This window comes from Gadus morhua, chromosome 14 (assembly GCF_902167405.1).
Source record: "Gadus morhua chromosome 14, gadMor3.0, whole genome shotgun sequence".
In the NCBI taxonomy this organism is placed as follows: domain Eukaryota; kingdom Metazoa; phylum Chordata; class Actinopteri; order Gadiformes; family Gadidae; genus Gadus; species Gadus morhua.
In genome coordinates this window covers 17,667,414-17,687,466 of record NC_044061.1, presented here as the reverse complement: position 1 = coordinate 17,687,466, position 20,053 = coordinate 17,667,414, and the positions used below count along the sequence as shown (strand labels likewise).

Sequence of the window (20,053 nt, the reverse complement as noted above, 5' to 3'; positions counted from 1 at the left end):
TGAGTAGAGAATAAGTTGACCAACCTGTGCCTCTAGTCGGGATACTATGGTGAAAGTAGTGAGTAAGAGGTGACAATTAACTGTATGTTGAGCCATCAGTACTATTGGACTCTAGGGTATGCATGGTCTGTTCAAGGCTGGACAAATACACTCATGCTTTTTTATACAATTACATTTCTTGCTACTTCTTTCCTTTCATATTACTTTGGCTCTCAATCACTTTCCCACAGCTCAGATTTCAGGAAACCAATACCCACCCCCTTCTCTCTGTCTTTCTTTTTCTCTTGTTATTTTTCTATTCCAGTTCAAGTTCAATCTCTGATTCTGTTTGTTTTCTGCAATTCTCATGTATGCAACTGCTCTCCCCACCTGCTCCTTCTCCTCCCCCTCCGCTTCTCCCTGTTGTCCACCCATATAGTTTGCTAATTTATTTGTAGTTATGATATTTGTTGTCTCCCATAGCGGACAGACACTACAGATGCATTCTTCAGCTTTCCTATCCTTATCAGGGAGATGGCCAACTAGCTGGCCTCACATAGTTATGAATTCTGACTCAACCAATGAGATACTTTTGGAACTATGACCCTTTACCTGTTGCACTGCTTCGATGTTCAAATCCAGCACCTAGTTAATATCTGACCTAGATTTTTAGCACAGGCATTTTCTGATACTTGACAAACAACACAATAATTGCCGGATTACCATTAACATACCTATGAAACCACAATTTAATTTCCACATTTGAAAGCTGCGGAGCATTGAGCTAATCCAAAACATTTTCCTCTGTTCTTGTACATACTACTTGATGAGAAGCTCCAATACGACTCCACCCCTTCGGAATTAGGCTTAAGCTGCCTTCATCCCTCTGTGCTTCTTCATCAAAGCAAGAAGCACAGAGGGATATTCCGCTAGACAGACCCGATATTCCGGTTTTGAAATTACATTTATTGCAGAAAATATTTCTCAATAATTCAGCCTTGTCTTCTCAACTCTTCTTTTCCTCAGCTTAATCTGGTGAAAGGCCAAGAGGTTGAACATATGGCAAGATATAGCAACGATACCTTTCCAAGGTATTGTTACTAATCTCCTTTGTGGGATAATACATCCGATAGTCAATTCTTCAGATGTAGATGAAATGGATTTTCAAACAAATTTTTGTTTTTAGATACTATCATTTAGCATCTTTTACCTTCTATGGGTGTGCCTCCTTTGTGTCATTCGTTGTTCCGACGTTTAGCCATTCAGGCAGTCGTTTTGTCTATTGGAAATAGGGAAACTGAGGCTAATTACATGCTGTGGTACTGAAGTTGCATTCATGTGGCTTAATATGACGCCAGAGCTTAAATGTTACAGAAATGTTGACTTGCAATGTCAGCCCACAGCACTTTACATTTCCATTCACCCCAGTTTGCACTCATTCATAAAGTGAGGCATATAAAGGAAGACCGTTCCTTTTATTTAAATGATGGTTTAATTAAACAGCCATGTTATTAAACCACTTAATAAACCAGGCCATGCATTTTATATCCCCTCTATGTGTACCAGGTTAAGTCGACACATTTTTATGGTGATGTTGGGTTATTGATCAACTATCTGAGCAAAACAAAGCTCTTTGATTTGTTCAGGGAATTTGTGTCATTGTTTGGGGTCTGGTCTAAATACCGCTGCAGTCTCCTCTCGCTGCTGGTGAAGTGTTACTCCAGGGCAGCTTTATATTTATTTATCTTCTGAGGACATTGCACCAGCTTCTCTGCTCTCAATGTCAGGGTATTTCCACCAGCAACCAACCTAGCATCCTCACTGATGAAAATAGGCTGTGTCTCTAATAGACAAAGGGATGATAGACCTTTCGGAAGTGGGAGAAGTTCTCATTTGAACCTCCCTCCTGCAAGGCTATTTCTTAGGGGTGATTTGATTTCTGATAAATGAACCAAAAAAATACTTTTGTGGTCAATACAATTAAGTGTTGTTGTTGAAGAGTCCTATATGATACTATACAATAACAGGGTGTTTGAATCGCTCTTTGAAGCATTCCTCCGCTGAAGTTTTGTTATCTCTTGGAGACGCTTACTGATTTAGAAACCCATTTTATATATTGTTTAGCTTTCTCTATAAACTCAACCACCAGGCCGCTACCAATGCAGATGAACTTTGGGATTCTAAATCTTGACATATCCCAAACAGTTGTTTGTTTACGTCAACCGCTCTGTTTGGAGTTAATTTTACGACCGGCAGTGCTGTATGGGGTTTATGTCTAAAGGGCAATTTCCTCGGCTTGAGAACGTCTGGGGGGGATGGGGGGGTGGAGAGTGGCTGTTTTGAAGTTGTCCATGTTCAGCTCTATTAAAGGCAACGGGAAATGAGTTTCTTCAAATGAAGGAATGTAAAGGTCTATGGTAATACGTTACCTTTTTTATTCCCATTTTGGTTATAGCCCTCCTTAATTCCTATTAATGACATCCTTTATACATAATATATTTGTTTGATGTGTCTACCTGGTAGAAGTGCCACAACATGCTAACTTGCATTTAATCAACCACTTCATCAACTAATAAGTGGTAGGCAGGTTGGAATCCCACGGAAACGAAGTCAGGCCAGTAAAATGTGACTGGTTGAGAACATCCGTCAGGGTGCTCCAGCCTGCCTCAAGGGCTCAGACAGGGCAGGTTAACTTGTCTTTGGTCTTGAGCCTAGGCTCCAGAGTGGTCAGATACCTGCCTCCAGCCCCGCAGGGCTCAGGCTGCACTCTGACTTGCATGTGATTCATAAGCAAAGAATAGGTCCCTCCATGACAATGTCCAACTGGCGAAGGCTAATGGCGAAAGCAAATACAATTGTATTGTAGTCGTAGCACTTAGTCAGTGGGGTTTCAGTTGAATACTCAAAGTGTCAGGCGTGTCATGTAAATGAAGAAGAGGCGGTCAATCTCGGGAACAAGAGCACAGATTCCTCCACCTACACACCCAGATGAGGCAGCCTAGCTTCAGCCAACGAGCTTTATTGTGACTGCGCCCAGGAAAAAATGATGACTTCATGTACTGGAGAGCTGACAAAACTTGATATTTTACTCTTCCCCAACAATGGCAACGATAGACTGGGCTGAGTCACATGGCTGTACAGCTTCTGGGTGTCACTTTTAGAAGGTGACTCTCAGGTGACTCTTCTGTCAGGAGGAGTCACTCAGAGGGAGCACAAAGCAAGTCATTTTCTGGCAGTTATTGGATTAATTATGTAATCCCTACCATGCCATCTCAGCAGCCTTCAGAAGGTGTGGTAAATGTCTCCATTTGATCTGGTGAGTAGAAGTTCCTTGTTTACAATGATTATATCTACCTCTTTTGTATGTTTTTTCTAATCCCTCTAGTACTGCTAAGAAAACAATGTTAATATTGCATTATTCTTGGTGATATTCTCTGAATATTCATTCATTCACATTGACACATTTTCTTTTGTCCATGCTGCTATTGAAGTGAGCACAAATGACCTGTGACTCCTGGAGGCTTTGATTCCAAGATAATAGCTAGCCTGTGGTCTTTCCAGGGTCGGCACTGCAGCATTCACCTTTATAGAAGCACATAACTTCCTCATTCTAAAATGCACATTTCTCAGTTGGGCAGCTATACTATCTACAAACCTACTAGTGCAGAAACAAGAAAAAAGTTAATGGACGCCTGTACTCTGCTTATCTTCTCCATCAAAGCTCTACAGGTTAAAACTCACTCCCTCCCTCACTCACTCACTCTCTGGCTTGAGGCGTAATGACATCATGCTTTAGCGATTCAACTTTTCTGTCACTCTTTTGACCTCCGTCTGTACCTTATTTTTTTTCTCTTCCATCTCCTTCTCACATCTTTGTAGGACACCTTAATGTAGTTTACATTGTAAGTGTAATTCTCTTTTCTAAAAGGTGAAATAATTCTGGGTCATTACATTTAAGTGTCTACAGACCACATCAGTGTATTTAGGGTTTGTGGTCATTGAGGATTATGTCTTTCTTTTACTTTTGGCTGCATAAAGTCGCTTTCACGTCTATGAAGCTAGAGGTAATCCATCTTTTTTTTTCACAAATATCTCACATTGTTGTTCACACAGATATGCAAACTCTTCTACAGGAGATTGATTTACTTTTTCTCATCCACCCTGATTTCTGGCCCCCCTGTCCTTCCATCATACTGTGCTCAGTACGGCCATATTGATGCTGTGATTATTTCGAGTTCAGACTGTTGCAGAGCTGGTTTCCCCCCAAGTCTGGCCAATGAGCTTTCAGCCATGTAGACGATTGTTTGTTGGGACCTGATGTCATTGGAAGTGGAACGCGATAAATTGGAAATGTCTTACTGGCTGAGAAGTATCCACTCCATTAGTTGATTGTCCGACCTGCCTCCATATTATTATGAAGATGATGAAGATGAACAGAGAGGCTAAGCAATGTGGCAGCGGGCTCATTACCACTACCACCCTAAATCCCCCTACTAATCCTTCAGCAGTGAGCTGGCCATCTGTCCCATGCCCACCCAGAGCAAGACAAATACACACACGTGCACAGAAGCAAGCACACAAAATCCCCAAAAAACACAAAGCAACAACCAACACGTATACAAAAACGCACACAAACACCTAAAACACACGCACACACTCGCTCATGGTCAGACACGCACACGGCCAACAAACATTTGTCACAGGGCTCCATCACAGCAGATGAGATAATATTCTTGTGTGTCAAGCTTTATAGACTGTTAAACACGCGTGTTCTTACGCAGAGAGGACTGATGTCTGTGCCGTTAGTTTTTATTGGTCTGATTTTATGGAACACATGTGAATGAAGGTTACCAAGGAAACACATGGCTGTGCATTAACAGGGCAGGGTGAGTAGTATATGACAACAGGAAGTAGCCAGGCATGGGTGTGGCATTACATCACTTCCCAGCTGGAGTCTACACAGATAGAGTATGTCTAAAATATAACTTAATCTCTCTCCCTACAGCTTCTAAATCCATTGTCCTCCACAGTTGTCAGTTTTGTTTTAGTGAGGAGATATTTTGTCTTCTCAATTTCTCATTCGTCTACCTCTACTGTTTTGTGTGATTCCAACACCACCCTGGATCTCTGCTGTATATTGGAGAGAACTTGTAGAAAGTGTGTGATTGTGAGCACATGTGCATGCATGTCGATGACTATCCATTAGATCCATATGATTAGACCTTCATCCATTCTTATCATGTGGGATTAGGCTTCTAATATTTAATGACCCATTAAAGATGACCTAATCGCATGCTAGCCATAATTGGACGACATAAAGAATGCTGTCTTGGATGGTAGATCTGCTGCTAAAATGCAGATTCATATTTTGATATGAAGACATTTTAAAAGTTTGTCTGTTTGAAACCCTCTTGCATACTGGGAAGCATACTATGAGAAACAGCGTGATGTTCCACTCACGGCGCCTTGTATTCTTGTTTCTGCAGGGATGATGTCTTGATGTTGCCCCCCGTCCAGCCCAGAGGAGAGCGTGCCAGTGGCGGGTGCTGCTGATGGGAACGGCTGCGCCGCCATGAACGCTCGTGACGGCGGGGGTGGCGAGGGCACCCTGGGTCGCCGGCGGCGGTTCGAGAACTCAGAGTTCACCGTGCGCATCTACCCGGGCGCCCTAGCCGAGGGCACCATCTATTGCCCCGTTAGCGCCCGCAAGAACACCACGGCCGCCGAGGCCATCGAGCGCATCATCGAGCGTCTCCGGCTGGATCGGCGCCAATGCTACGTGCTGGCCGAGGTCAAGGAGTTTGGCGGCGAGGAATGGATCCTCAACCCCAGCGACTGCCCTGTGCAGCGCATGCTACTCTGGCCCCGCGTGGCATTGGAGCAGCGTGCGCTGTCCGGCGGCGACGACTACCGCTTCCTGCTGAGGCAAAAGAACTTAGACGGCTCCATCCACTACGGCGGGAGCCTCCAGATGTGGCTGCGGGTGACGGAGGAGCGGCGCTGCATGGTGGAGCGTGGCCTCCTCCCCCAGCCCGAGCCCCGGGGGGACCACGCCGACTTGTGTCGGCTGCCCGAGCTCAACGAACGCACGCTGCTGGACAACTTGCGCTCACGTTTCCGCCAGGAGTGGATCTACACCTACGTCGGCACCATCCTCATCGTCATCAACCCCTTCAAGTTCCTGCCCATCTACAACCCCAAGCACGTCAAGATGTACGACAACCACACGCTGGGGGAGATGGAGCCGCACATCTACGCAGTGGCGGACGTGGCGTACCACGCCATGCTGCAGAGGCGCCGGAACCAATGCGTGGTCATCTCTGGGGAGAGCGGCTCGGGGAAGACCCAGAGCACCAACTTTCTCATTCATCACCTGACCGCCCTAAGCCAAAAGGGATTCGCCAGCGGAGTGGAACAGATCATCCTGGGGGCAGGGCCAGTACTGGAGGTGAGGTATAAGGATAAGGCCATGAGCAATCCTACAAAGAAACGTTCTTTGAATATATATGTGTGTGTGACTACCCTGCCTAGACGAGCCCTGCAATATCAACCTTGCTACCATTGCCGAGAGTGTAGACAAATGGGTGTATAGTATGCAGTGATGGCTGATGTGTGTCAAGTCTTTAACAGATTTGATGGTTAATAATGGACCAACTCTGGTGCAGATTGATCAGCGCTGTGTTTGTCGTGGCGTTCACTTTGAACGGTTAGTTGGATACTGTTTGATAAGAGCCAAAGACTTGATTCTGAGAGTTGTGGATAAGCATGGCTTGACAACAGCTCTCCCTGAGTTTGGCCCTGACCTCTCAACGGTTGCTTCAGCTTTATTCCAGATGTGTGGTGAGCACAACTTGCACCAGAGACTTTTCTTGGAGCTGACCGCTGATCAGAAGTGAGAGTTGTGCATTATTTCAGTCTGACCAGCTGTACAGCTTTATTGTACTGCATCTGTTGAGTGTTTCCGAGGTGGAAGGAGGAAGCACTCATAACCTGAGTCAAATGTGACAAAAATCTGCTATTTTTTTGGAGCATGCCGTCCTCTCTTCCCTTGGAACATTCCAGTCACTTCTGAAGGTTCTGGGATGTGTGTCTGGAAAACAGCGTTTGGGGGCCTTGAGAAGTTCAGAGCCACACACACTCTGTTCTCGTTTATCTTGAGATCAACTGAATTCCTGAAAGTTTCGTAACACCCTTCGACTATAGGGACAAAGCAGCCAGTCATAAAGGCAGATACCGGATGAGAATTGTTGACAACATTGTCACATTTTACAAGGGCTTTATGGCTTGCTGTCACGTCACATGACCACAACCTTTAATAGCTCCATTGAGCCGAGAAGAGGCCTAGAGGAACTGGCATACATACATACAAGTTCAATAAAATGACGGAAGGTCTTTTTCCTGAAGATTTTTACTTCATTTGATATATAATAAGGACACGGTTGGTGTTTGAACACAGTGGATTATGCTTTCCTGGTTATGCAACAGATTTTTTTTTTTATGCGTAGTGACGGCAACTATTCGTTTGCACAGTAAGATGCGTATTTTTGCGACTTTTTAATTTTTTTCGCAAGGTTGTTTTTGTTTGGTTTTCAAAACGGATGCAGAAAATGGATTTGGAGACAGGTCGTTTGATAATTAACAATTATTCGCCAAAGGCGAAGTGAATAGTGGGGAATAATGGGCTATTCCCCATTATTCACGGAGCCTGAGGTGAATTATTGTTTTAGTATATACTACACGTGAACACTCCAAAAATAAACAAGATGACACCTTTTGCCGGGCTTTATTTGTTTTTATTATCTTGACGAGACGACCGTCACGTGCATGAAAACAATATCCCGAGTTTGAGATCTCAAACATGGGATATTGCCCAATATCCTGAGATAGCGAACCGATCAAATTGCGCCATCTTAGGAGGTTCACGTGTAGCATATACTAAATGAAGTTATCTGATTCGTACTAATATACTTTTCTAGTGTAACGTGAGTCCATTATGTACAGCCCAGAGCCTGCTATTGCTCCTCTTCTTGTAAAAATACGTTCAATTAGCAGCATTAATATATTAATACAATTAATACTGGACAATATTTTATATACATTTTGCAAACAATTGTTTCTCCAAAACTCTGCTTGCCATTTGTACTTAAGTTCACAGGGTATGGGATGGTAATTGTTCTTTTGATTCTTGCGTCCATTATATATCAAGCACTTTATACTTTTGGTTGACTGGTTTTACTTCACTGTGTTTATAGATAATTCCTATCTACACTTTTTCCACCACCAGGAACAACTGAGAAACGTTATCTTACAGGGGGACAATCTGGGGAACATAGGACAATAGGTAGTACATATGTTCCTGGGAACATCGGACACTGGAAACAAAGGAATGACCCTGTGATATTTTACTTCTTTGACATGCTTCAGAACCCTTACTGTGGTTGTCAACACATCATCCAAATCTCCCCTGAATTAGCTCTCCAACCATTTTTTTTCTTTCATCCATCCTTTGCAGATGAAAATTTCACTTTATGAGGTTTTCTAACATAAATATGAGTTCCCCTAGCCAGCCTATGGTCCCCCAGTGGCTAAAACTTGCGTTCGGTGTAAAACGAGCACTAGGTGTTCTGCTCACCTTTGAAAAAACGGAGGCACAAGCGCGCTGATTGATGTGGAAGAACCAGGGACTTCGGAGAACCCTTACAAAGTCGTTTGTGATTCAAAATATCGTCTGGAGGCGCACACAGATTTTAGCCGTGATAATATGTATTATATATGATATAGATATCTATGTATTATATGATATTATTTAGATATAGAGCTCCAGGACTCCCGTGTGTTCTAGAATATTTATAGAAAACGGCTAAAGGCTGTATGCGCCTCGCCATTGCGATACATCCACTGTAATGTGTATTTTGTTATCTGTGTTGTACTGTGTTGGTCCTTGTCTGTGTGTCTACTTGCTCAACCATTATACCAGGTAATGATGGCTTAGGACAGGAAACTAAGAATCCTCTCGTCTTTGAGAGATAACTGCCATGTTTGACTAACACTATCCCACAGTTTGTCTCATCCCCTATTTTTAGTCGAATGTTACTTTTAGTCTACACACAGGAAGGCAATGTTCTTGACAGATTGATAGGTGCAAGAAATGTTTCCTGTGCCCTTATCTTCTCAGAAAAACCAGGAAAGGTTTAGGGATAAGGGGAAGAACGTATCCCTTTATTTGAGTGTGCTGGCTATTGAGGCAAAAGATAGCTGATTTAACTACCACTCAGAGCGTCATTCCAGATGTTTTTTCCTTGAAGAAGCTGTTGATCTGTAGGTTTGATCTGCATGTTACCGAGATTAGAAAAATCTGTATTTTCACCAACAGTTGTTTTGTTGGTGATGCTTACATTTCCTCTGTATATATATATATATATAGAAACAAATGTTGAAGTGATAAACATCTCTTCAATTGACCTGGCCAAGACAGGCAGCAGTAGCCTACAGTCACACATACCATACACACAACATAGAACAACTAAAACGGTAGGCAGGGAGGAGGGGGGGATATCAATATCGCAAGACATTTCAGGAGGCTCAAAGTGTAAAGACATTTCGGGAGGCTCAAGAAGGAGAGTTACATTACATTTTAGCAACAAACTAGCCTTGTGGTGGACTCTAGACATAATTTACCATACTGTGTTATTGACATGTTTTCGTTCTGTGTTTTAGGGACGCCGTCTCTTTTAAGATCATGTGACTTGTCTGTTGATATGCCGGTCGGCGTGATGTTTGAATTTAACTTTTTTGTATGATAAAATGTACGACCTGCCGTTGCGTTGTCGTCGTGAGAAATTGTCTCATCACGTCTTTTATCGCAGTTTCTACAGTCTCTAGACAGAACTGGGAGTTTGTCGATGGCAGGGCTGTTAAAACAGAGGTCTGCGTCAGCAAGCGCGTGTACGCGTGTGTGTGTATGCGGCCCATGTGCGTGTGTGCAGTGTTTGTCTGCGCTCGCTCGTGCTGTGTGTGTGTGTGTGAGAGCTGCAGGCTGCTTGGCACATGCGCACTGACCATACATCAGGTCTTAAGAACCTGTAGAGCAGCTGTGTGTTGAACAGCCTGCTAGCCTTCTGAGTTCTCCAAACACGCCCACTGTGACTCAACACAGATCAGCAGTACACAGACATACAGACATCCTCCCCAGAGCCTTCCTAATATTGAGCGGGATTAGTTTGTATTGCCAAAGTCCCCCCAACAGGGTTGGGTCAGCTGAGATGAACTCTGTTTGGAAGATGCATGTGTTTTTATTTTCTCAGTTGAGAAGAAAAGGAGAGAGATGGGCGGACACAGACAAAAAGACAAATTGGCCAATCGCTGCCCAGAATGACACAGGCGTTGGACATGTATGTCCAACGATTGTAGGGGATTTTCTGGAAACACTTGTTGAGTGTCTGTTTTTTTTTTTTCAGTGGACTTGATCTTCCTGGTTCTGTGCTTCAAAGTGAAATCTCACAGGATATTCCCTCTTGATTACCAATGTTTTGAATCTTAAGGTTAACAATGGCTAAGAAACCGCTCTTCACAGAGCAATAAGCCTTGAAAAGGTTCTAGCTACAAGTAGTCTTTTATGACCACGAGAGGATATGCATTTACTCCTGCGTCGGTAACGGTTCGTCCCTGCACACAGTCCAGTGCAGGGACTGTGTTTACCCAACACACAATGGACATGGTCAGCAGTGCTTACATCAGTTTACCAGTTTATCGTAAAGTTAATTCTGAATCAACATTTGTTTTCAATCAAGATGATTGTCACAAATTTTTTGGGATGACGGGTAGAGCAAACCATTATTTGAGATCATGGAATATAGAAAGATACTACTATATTAGCTGTACATTTCTTTCCTCTATACGCCACTGACTTTTTTGGAGACACTGTTTAGACAAAGGCGGTACACAGAAAACAGTACACGCTCTTCCTGTTTAGTCAGCAACAGTAGACCGCTCCTTACACTTGAGTTCAGGCCAACAAAGTAAACTATTCAATGATTCAATTTAATAGACTTGGTTTACACAATGCCATTGGTACTTTTGCGGCATGTAGCAAATTGTTGAACATTAGGTGACAAGATGAAACTTAATTTGACAGTGCATAACATGAACAGCGGCTGGGTTGTTGTTGAGGTCAAGGCATTTATTGAATCACGTAGCAGGCTTGCGCACCCTTCACACTGTTTCGTTCACCCCCTTTCACACAGAAGTCCCAGCTTCATTCCATGTCCAGTAACAGATGCTGTGGCCCTTACAATGTCCCTGTGTTATTATCCACTCTTGTAAGATTTATTTATGCCACAGTGTGTAGGGGGCTTGCCAGAACACATATGCACAGATGGAAATGTACACACTCGTGCACGATGCAGTGAGCTCTTGATGTCTTGATGATCTACCAGGGTCAAAACAGGTGGTGTGAGACGCCTTCTTTGATAGACAAAATGAGACGCAGTTGGTGCTCTTTTGTGCCGTCTTTGCTATTTAAGACTTCATGTACTCCAAATAACAACAGATGTTCATTTTTGTTGCTAGTTTTTGGCTTGGATTGAAAGGTTACCACTCTCCACTGAGTTGCGTTTCTTTTTCAGTCTGAAAGACAGCAAGCTTATTAAAGGTAATTATCTGTTCAGGGACTATGCTTTCCCTCTGCTGAAACCCAAAACCTGCCAACAGACAGACAGACACTTTTTTCCTGGCCTTGACCATGTCTGTCTACAGCTGGCTAGATGTTGCCATTCCCTTCACAGGAACTATCTCTCCCCCGTCCTCCATGGCAAGAGGAGCCCTCCCCCACCCCCACTCCTGATCCTCCTGCTGGGGTAGGGCAGAGGATAAAGCAAATCCAGCAAGTCCTGTGCTCCAGAGTCTTCCATTAGGCTACCCACCTTTCCTCAACATAACTCTTATCTTCCACAGTGATAACATTCGTGACTCTATTGGACACTCAGACTTTGAGTCGAGTAGTACTTCGAGTAGTATTTTGTTGAGTGAAACCGTGTCTTTTGTTTGGTTATTTTTCTTCCTCCTAGAATGTTCAAGATAAATAGCAAACAAAGTTGAAAGAAACAACCCGTTCCCACTGCAAATAACTCCCCCTGCCATCTCCAGCTTCTCTCACTTTGAACTCCAAGGTCTCCACTTCCCTGTGACTCGTGTTCCTTCGTCTTGAACCATCTAGCTAAAGTGTTACATAAACTTGGAAAGCGTAATCTCCTCTGCACACAGGTTTAACGGTTCCCTGCCGGCTTGAGGTAGTAGCCCTTGTTCGCTCAAGTCCACAGGGGAATGACCCTAACTTTGCCCATCCATTCCAGGTCTTTTAAGACATGCACACTAATTCAGAACGTGTGTTTTCGAGGACTTGATGCCGTTCTCTTCTTTGAGGCCACAGCAGGGCAGCTTAGCAAAGTCAGTAATGTTGCTGTTCCTCATTCCAATCAAGACTTGCACACCTTGTTACAAAAGTACTAGGCACAAAAGTACCTAGTGTAAGTTCAAAGCCCATCTCCGCAAAGCTAACAATCACAATTGTCATGCGTCTAATTATGAAAAATTAACCTTTTGAGTTTACAGATAAATTATCTTTGTCATGTCTTATGATGTAATTTGACCTTCAAAATCTACGTTTTTTTTATTAAGAGTGGTTGTAACTTGATGCAATTAAGAAAAGCCTGCTGGTGGCTGCAGAGACTGAGGAGACGGGTGTTCTAGGATTGGGCGGTGGTGTCCCGCGGTTTGCGTCTCTGAGATTCCACTAATTGGATTGACCTCGTATTCTGCATTGAACACGTGCTGTTAGCCTTTAGCTTAGCAGTTGTGCTAAATCACATCTCTCACCTTGCCTCTAGGCACAATGCCCTAGTCTAGGCAAGCGTCAATTTGGAGTTAGCCTAGTATCGGCAAGCTAATGCTTGCCATGTGGCCTAGATATGGGCGGGTACCTGATAAGACCACCTGTCTCGGCTTTGCCTCGGCATAAATCGCTAAATCGAGAGAGCTTTTCCAATACACCTAATGACAAGAAGAGGACGCACGCACGCACGCACGCACGCACGCACGCACGCACGCACGCACGCACGCACGCACGCACGCACGCACGCACGCACGCACGCACGCACGCACGCACGCACGCACGCACAGAAGCCTATGAAAGTTATACTGCATTACACTTCAAAATCATTAGCCCACTGGGTTCAGTTAACTTCAATGTTCAGTTTATATCTTTTGCTTCATTTTCCGAGTCCTTCTTTTAATTATTCCTAAAAAGAAAAGAAAAAATTAGTAGTAGATTAGTAATTCATGCATACCACATTTGAATACCAACGGTTTTCATTTTAATAAATGTTTGTTCCATGGTGCTTTAATCATTCATCTGTGTTAAGAGCAATGTGGGTTTGGTTGCATCCCTGGGTTTGTGGAGTTCCATCCAGTCAGGAGCTCCAGTTAGAACAGTGGTGTGAGGCTGTTGAAGGCTGTTAGCTGGGTAAACACTGGGCTCAGATTAGGAGAATGGGAAGCGGTCCAAAGTAAACTTGGCCCATGTGTAGGAGAGGAAGGTAAGACATTTCATGGAGTCACACTTGGAAAAGCGGAGGGAAGGAAATGTATTGTTGACGTGAACGGTGACAGCGACTGCCAAAGCCGTCAATCTTCCTCTGTGTCCTACAGGACTTGGGCGTGCCAACCACTATATAAAGGATCCAGGCCACCCTTAAACTAAATCCTGTCGAAATCCCGGGAGCATCAACGATGATGGCAATTTATTTGTCCCTGCACTGATTTGTTTAAACCGCTGATTGCTTTCCCAGCTGTAGCTGCTACTCAAACACAACTACAACCACAACTTCATTTTGCAGTACACAGTGGAGAATGGACGATAGGTTCAGATTATGATTTGTATTTAGGGAGTGGGAGATTGGGCCAAAAGGCGCTACTCATTCATTTTCCGGCTGGGCTCTTTTTGACAGATAGGTTAGGCCTTTAAAAACATATCAATATGATTGAAGCACCAGCTGCAGTCTTTGGAGTGTTTCTGCAAGATTAGTGAATTTTGTATTTTTTTTGTATGATCATCAATATTGCATTGAGGCGTATGCAGGTTAATCCCTAACATTACTTAATAATATGGAAAGCCTTAAGTCACTTTCTTTTTTCTTTTCTCTTTCATATGACTAAAATGTTTATTTAATTACTGTAAATATATAAAATAATTAAAAACCTTAATTTCCACAACAGAGCCTGGGCCTCTACAGCCACATAGTTGGGCCACATTGTTGTGCTGCACACTTGTCGTTGAGCGTGGGCTACTGTCCCTCTATTTTAAGTTGAGCAATGAGGAATGCTGGGGGGCCCTAGCCAAGCTCTGCCTTGACCAACAGTGAGTGATCTATAATAACAATTAACAAATAGCTTTGCACTGTTAGCATATTGGGGACTTTTGACTTTCTAAACACTTGAAGTGAGCGAAGTTTACATTTCTCAGTCTGAATAATCCTCTCTAACCCTCTCTGTCCCACACTGCTTGACTCTCACCGTTGGTCTGACACGCCCCATCGGAACAGCTAAACATTTCTGTCTGTTGGTCTGCTTCTTTCTTCTGCATGAGTGCCTTATATTTCTGTCGCTCATATAGACCCTTTCTCACTGTAAGAGACACCAGGGTCTTCTAACTGCCATGCACTGATGTGTGGCATTCTTATAACCCAAGAGTTAAAGGGGACATATTATGAAAAAATAACTTTTCCTGGGATTTGGGGTGTTGTTTTGGGTCTCTGGTGCTCCCACACGCATACCACACGCATTTGAAAAAAGTCTGTACATGATTATTTGAGTGAGATATGCATTTCCGAAAGTACCCCGCCTACAGTTACCAAACGAGCGAGTCACTTTCGGCACCCCCTCCTTCGTAGGAAGGGGGCAGAGTTGAATATTACCTCCCACTTCCCCACTCCCCTCCAATCAGAGCAGAGTTAAGCTCAGCTCCGGGAGGACAATCCCTTTCTCCGCCGGACTGCCGCGGCAGTCTGGCCGCCGTCGAAGCCGTCCGGCCGCCGTCGAAGCCGTCTGGCCGCCGCCGCCGATGATTCGGGGGTAGCTCCAGCAGTGTACTCCAGGAGCTGAACTGCGGCCAAAGCTTTCCGGCTGTTCCGGCGGGTGTACTCCGGGAGCTGAACTGCCGCTGAAGCTGGCAGGTCCGGCGGGGGTAGGTCTCGTTGGCAGTCCGGCAGATCCGGCGCGGGGAGCTCTGCGGCATGTCCGGCAGCTCAGCTTACGTAGTACAATCCCTTTCTCCTCCATGTCGCGGTTCATGGACTTCAGAGAGTCAAGGCCAAAGTTCCTTTCCCCCAATACCTCTCAACCATTGCCGAGATATCCCCCACTACAAGTCTTTACGTTTTGTGGAAGTGCCAGAGACGTCAGACGCAGTCTTTATGATTCATAATATCATCCAAGGCGCACATAGCTTTTGGCCGTGATAGATATAATATTATATAAATACCCATATCTAAAACTCAAATACTATGTTTACTTGTTGGGAAAACACCATAATATGTCTCCTTTAAAAGAATGAAATGCCTAAACTATAAATTATTCGTTATTCTCTCTCTGAATTCAACATGGAAGCGTCGAGTGCAAAGTCTATTAGAGTTATTTGGTTCAGGCTTATTTTTTTCCGCTCGTAAGAGCCGTCGGTTGGGCCCTGGCTTCATGTTGTACAGAGCTCTGCATCTCAACCCCTCACCCTAACATTCCATCACACTGTACGGCGTCCAGATTTGGGAAGCTCCTTTCTGCACCTCCTGCATTTCCTCTCCTTCCGCTGGTGTCTGGGCTGGTTCTCCCTTTTCCATGAAAACACGGAAGCCCCTCCCCTCCTCCCTTTGTGGTTGTTTGGGTTGGGTTTTGTAAGCGGCGAAGTCAACCGAAGCCCTACTCCCTGGATCATGTTGAGTTGTTGTTCTGGTGTGTGTGTGTGTGTGTGTGTGTGTTTACGTGTGTGTGTTTACGTGTGTGTGTGTGTGTGTGTGGGAGTTCTTATGGAGATGGATCTCCCTCCTCTCCTCGGTTAGCGTTAAGCAGGCCCTGCGACCAGGTGTTCTCCTCACCAAAGATACCTCAGGCTGCTATTTTGAAGTGTTGGACTGCTTGTTTCATGACAATTCTCTTGCTTTTGGCAGGAGATTATTATTTTCAACCTATGCCAAATTTCAACCCAAGTCATACAAGCAGCATAGTGATTCCATATTGACACAAGCTACTAGAGTGAGTGGGATTGGTGTTTGCACTAAAAGATAGCCTTGTTTTCCTAGTAGTGGAGCACATTTGCTCAGTGCTGGTCAAACACTTCCTAAACAAAGGGGCCAAATTGCCTGAACTCTCTATCTACATCAAAGACCACTCTTGGTGTGGTCCAACTGACCACAACAGATCAAGTAGACATTTTGACTGAAAAAATGTCAGTGTAAAATCCACGTCGAAAAGGTTTTCCAGATCGTGTTATATCCACCCTGAAAACCTCACCCTTACATTCCCGGCTCAGGATCCTTGGCAATGAATAATCTTGGAAAATTATTATAGTTTTAGTATGTTTTTCCGTTTCATATGACAGTGGGTATTTTCTTTTTTGTCACTTGTTCCTGGTTATTGCCTCTAGCTATACCACCCCTGCCCTTTTGTTAAGGGTGTGTCAAGTCAAGTTCAAGGTCTTCTATAGGCTATAATTCATTTACTGCCTCCATTCTGCACAAACAACCATTAGCTTTGAGCATATTGTCCTGTCGATTTGGCACATAAATCGCAAAACAAGGTTATGATACCGACTACAAAATCTAGCTGCGCCCAACATGGCTGCAGTGCTACGATACGATAATAGTCAGAGCAAGTCTGAAATTTGTCTTGCACCTATATTTACAAACATCACAGACAAGACATTAGGACAGGACATCAAAAACAGGAAATCGAGACAAGACCCACAATTAAAGTAAAAGTACATACATTCATCATAACATTACAGCAGTAGACAACACGATCTAAGGCCCATCAGCATGCATTCGGTGTGGGATTAAGTGCCTGGTTCAGTTCTAGGATTGACTGGTGAACAAAAGACTGCTTCAGTCTAACCTTTTTGAATGTTGACTTGGAACCCTATAGTTTGATGTTAGTAGATTGTACACTGTGTTCAGGACGTGGTTAGGGTCGGAGGAAATGTTGTAAGCCAACAAAGTTTAGTCTTATTGCAAATGTTGTCAATGTGGTGTTTCCATGATTGCTGATGGTCTATGGTTACCTCCAAGTATCTAATTGAGGACACTTTTGGATTTTTCTTTTCTTGATGGATGACAATAGAAACCAATGACTGGTGGTGAGCCAAATACAATCGCCTCTGTTTTCTTGGTGTTTATAAGAAGTGCGTTATTCTCAGTCCACTCGACCAGTTTGTTCACGCCAAGTTGGTGAAACTGTTTTTTTCGGAGTTACTCAACAGAGATAATAAAATAGTATCGTCAGAGTATTTCTTTATAAATTGATTTGCTGTATCTGTACGACAATCATCGGTGTAGAACGTAAAAAGCATAGCTGAACTCGAATATCCCTGAGGGCCATTACAACCAGGCCATTACAACATTGGTTGTAATGGCCGATGTAGGGGTTTTGATTTCCATTACAAACAACTCTATTGGTGAGAAATAAAGCATACCAATGTATCAGGTATGGATTCAGTTCCTGCTGGACCATTTTTGCCACCAGAATGTCTGCTTGTATGGTATTGAAGGCTGATGAAAAATCTAGAAAGAGGGCTCTTGCATAGGTCTTGGGTTTGTCTAAATGTTTCGAAATAATATGAACTAAGTAGGCAACAGTCTTCAGTGCCACAGCCCTGTTCATAGGCAAATTGATATGGGTCGATTGTCTGTTGTACCGATGATATGTCGGAGCAGAATTCTCTCTAGAGATTCCATAATTACTGAGGTAAGGGCTATGGGTCTGATATCCTTAAGTTCCGTTGAACATGGAATCTTGGGAAAAGTTTTAACATTTTAGGTTTTCCATGACCGCAGGACAGTGTGTGTCCACAGAAGCCTGAAATTTGTGTTGCCACACTGGAGCCAGCTAGGTTGCAACGTTCCTCAACAGAAAAGCGCTGCATCCATCTGGCCCTGCAGCTAAGTGCATTATGTAGGCACTCTGTAGTCGGTAGTGACTTTGATTGTGCAAGTGCATTTGGGCTTTTACATTTGGATAAATATGACAGGTGAAACAACTGGCAACAAGAAGGTGCTTCTATGAAATAATTTGTTGACTTGTTCAGTGTCTGCTGCTGGAATGAGTCGAGGGGTGGAGATGTTAAAAACGATGAAAGTGTTGTTCTCGTTTGAAGTACATTTTTCCATGTATTTAATGGGCCAAATGGTGCACACTTGGATCTTGGCAGAGCTCAAGGTTATTCCCATTGAATATAATAGTAGTCTTTTTTCTGAAGCAGATTTAGCATTGTTTATAGGGAAATTCCATTTATGTCACATTAAGGCAAAACCCCTCACTGCAAACTTGAGTGCCATACCTGTTGGGTGTTATGCTCAGTGAGTAGCTGTTTGGCTGCTCTGTGCACCAGCATTCCATTTAAAACAAGTTGTAACCCAGGATGTGTGGTCAGGAAAAGACTCTTGCTTATGTTGACGAAATGTATATCTTGACTCAGAAACAAATAAAAGCTACCTCTTTAAAGAAATGAGTGTAGTACCAACGTTCTTATTTCCACCTAGAAGATGAGGCGGTCTACCTTTGGGCGAACTGAGGGTAACTACAGTTTTCAGTGTAGGAGCAAGATTCTAGGAAACGTTCAGACTTTTTGCGTTTCCGTGACGGCCAGTAGCAGGCGTTGTGAATGGTGGGCTAGATGCTTGGTGCAACAAATCAGGTCTTGTTTGTCCCTTTGTTGGACGGATCTGAAATGAGCTGAACCACACCTGTGGTCCCTCCCAACGTGGTGTGGGCCAGTTGAAAGAATGAGGGGAACCGCGTGTACAACTCCTCTCCGGTAGCCACACAATGACTGTTTTTTGTACTGCTTCTGATCATGCATGTCTACAAATATGCATACATGCTACATTGATTGGTGGTATAAAAAAAAAACGATCCCTACACATCAATTTTGTTACAAGAGATGTGTCTTTTATGGACAGGGAAAGGAAAGGAAGCAGTTGGAGAAGAGAGGGAACTACATGTCTAACATTGTGAGCAGGCGTGTTGAACCACTGATCAGCCCCAGAGGTTGATCTCTAAACATATGCCTTTTTCCTTTGGATGATTGAGGCTTTAACCCTGTTAGTCTTTCCTGGCCAGCCTTTGGACACAACTTGCACTATATTGTGTTGAAAGCTGTATTGTGTTGGCCTTATTAACTAGAAAGTACATTGGAACTGCTTATGGAACTGCTTTGGGTTTAATTCTTAGTGTAACCCTTATTACTTTTGAAATGCACCAGGTTAAAGGGTTCCTTCTACAATTTACACGTTAGTTATATTAGAATCTTTCATATGATGTTGGATCAGTGGCTGGGTTTCTGTGTCATATTTGTGTGAATCCATTGAACCCAATCCATCAGGATCACTATGCTATAAAATCATTCAGGTTCTCAATTTGTATTCCGGGTGCTCTCTTTGAGAGGAGTACCTCTCTGACCCCCCATTATCATTTGTTCTAGGCCAATAAGACTAAGTAGCTAAGTAGTCAAGCTAAGTAGTCCAGAGTGCAACACGCACACGCCTCTTCTCAGACCTTCAGCTACTGAGGGCGAGCTCTCAGAAATGTTTTATTTGCATAGCATACTCGTGATTGTACACTGAACCGGGCATGTTAAAGGGACCTTCAATTTATGAGAATTCTATGCTGGAGTGATGCTTCAATAATAAGAAATGTCCACACTAAACCGAAGTGATGGGGTGTGGTGTGTGTGGGGACCACTATTTGTAATCAAGGATTTTCGCGGACTACCTAAATATACACGATATACAAATATAATCCTACCAAAATCCGC

At 43.6% G+C, this 20,053-nt stretch overlaps 1 protein-coding gene across 5 annotated transcripts in view; it reads left to right on the top strand.

The window, feature by feature from the left end:
* myo9aa (myosin IXAa) overlaps positions 1-20,053 on the top strand; it is a 79,945-nt gene that overhangs the window by 11,097 nt on the left and 48,795 nt on the right. For all 5 annotated transcript variants that reach the window (XM_030376458.1, XM_030376459.1, XM_030376460.1 and 2 more), the window contains exon 2: positions 5,466-6,427. In XM_030376458.1, coding sequence (XP_030232318.1) covers positions 5,552-6,427 — 876 coding nt within the window. In that variant the 5' untranslated portion in view covers positions 5,466-5,551. The remainder of the gene's footprint in view (positions 1-5,465; positions 6,428-20,053) is intronic.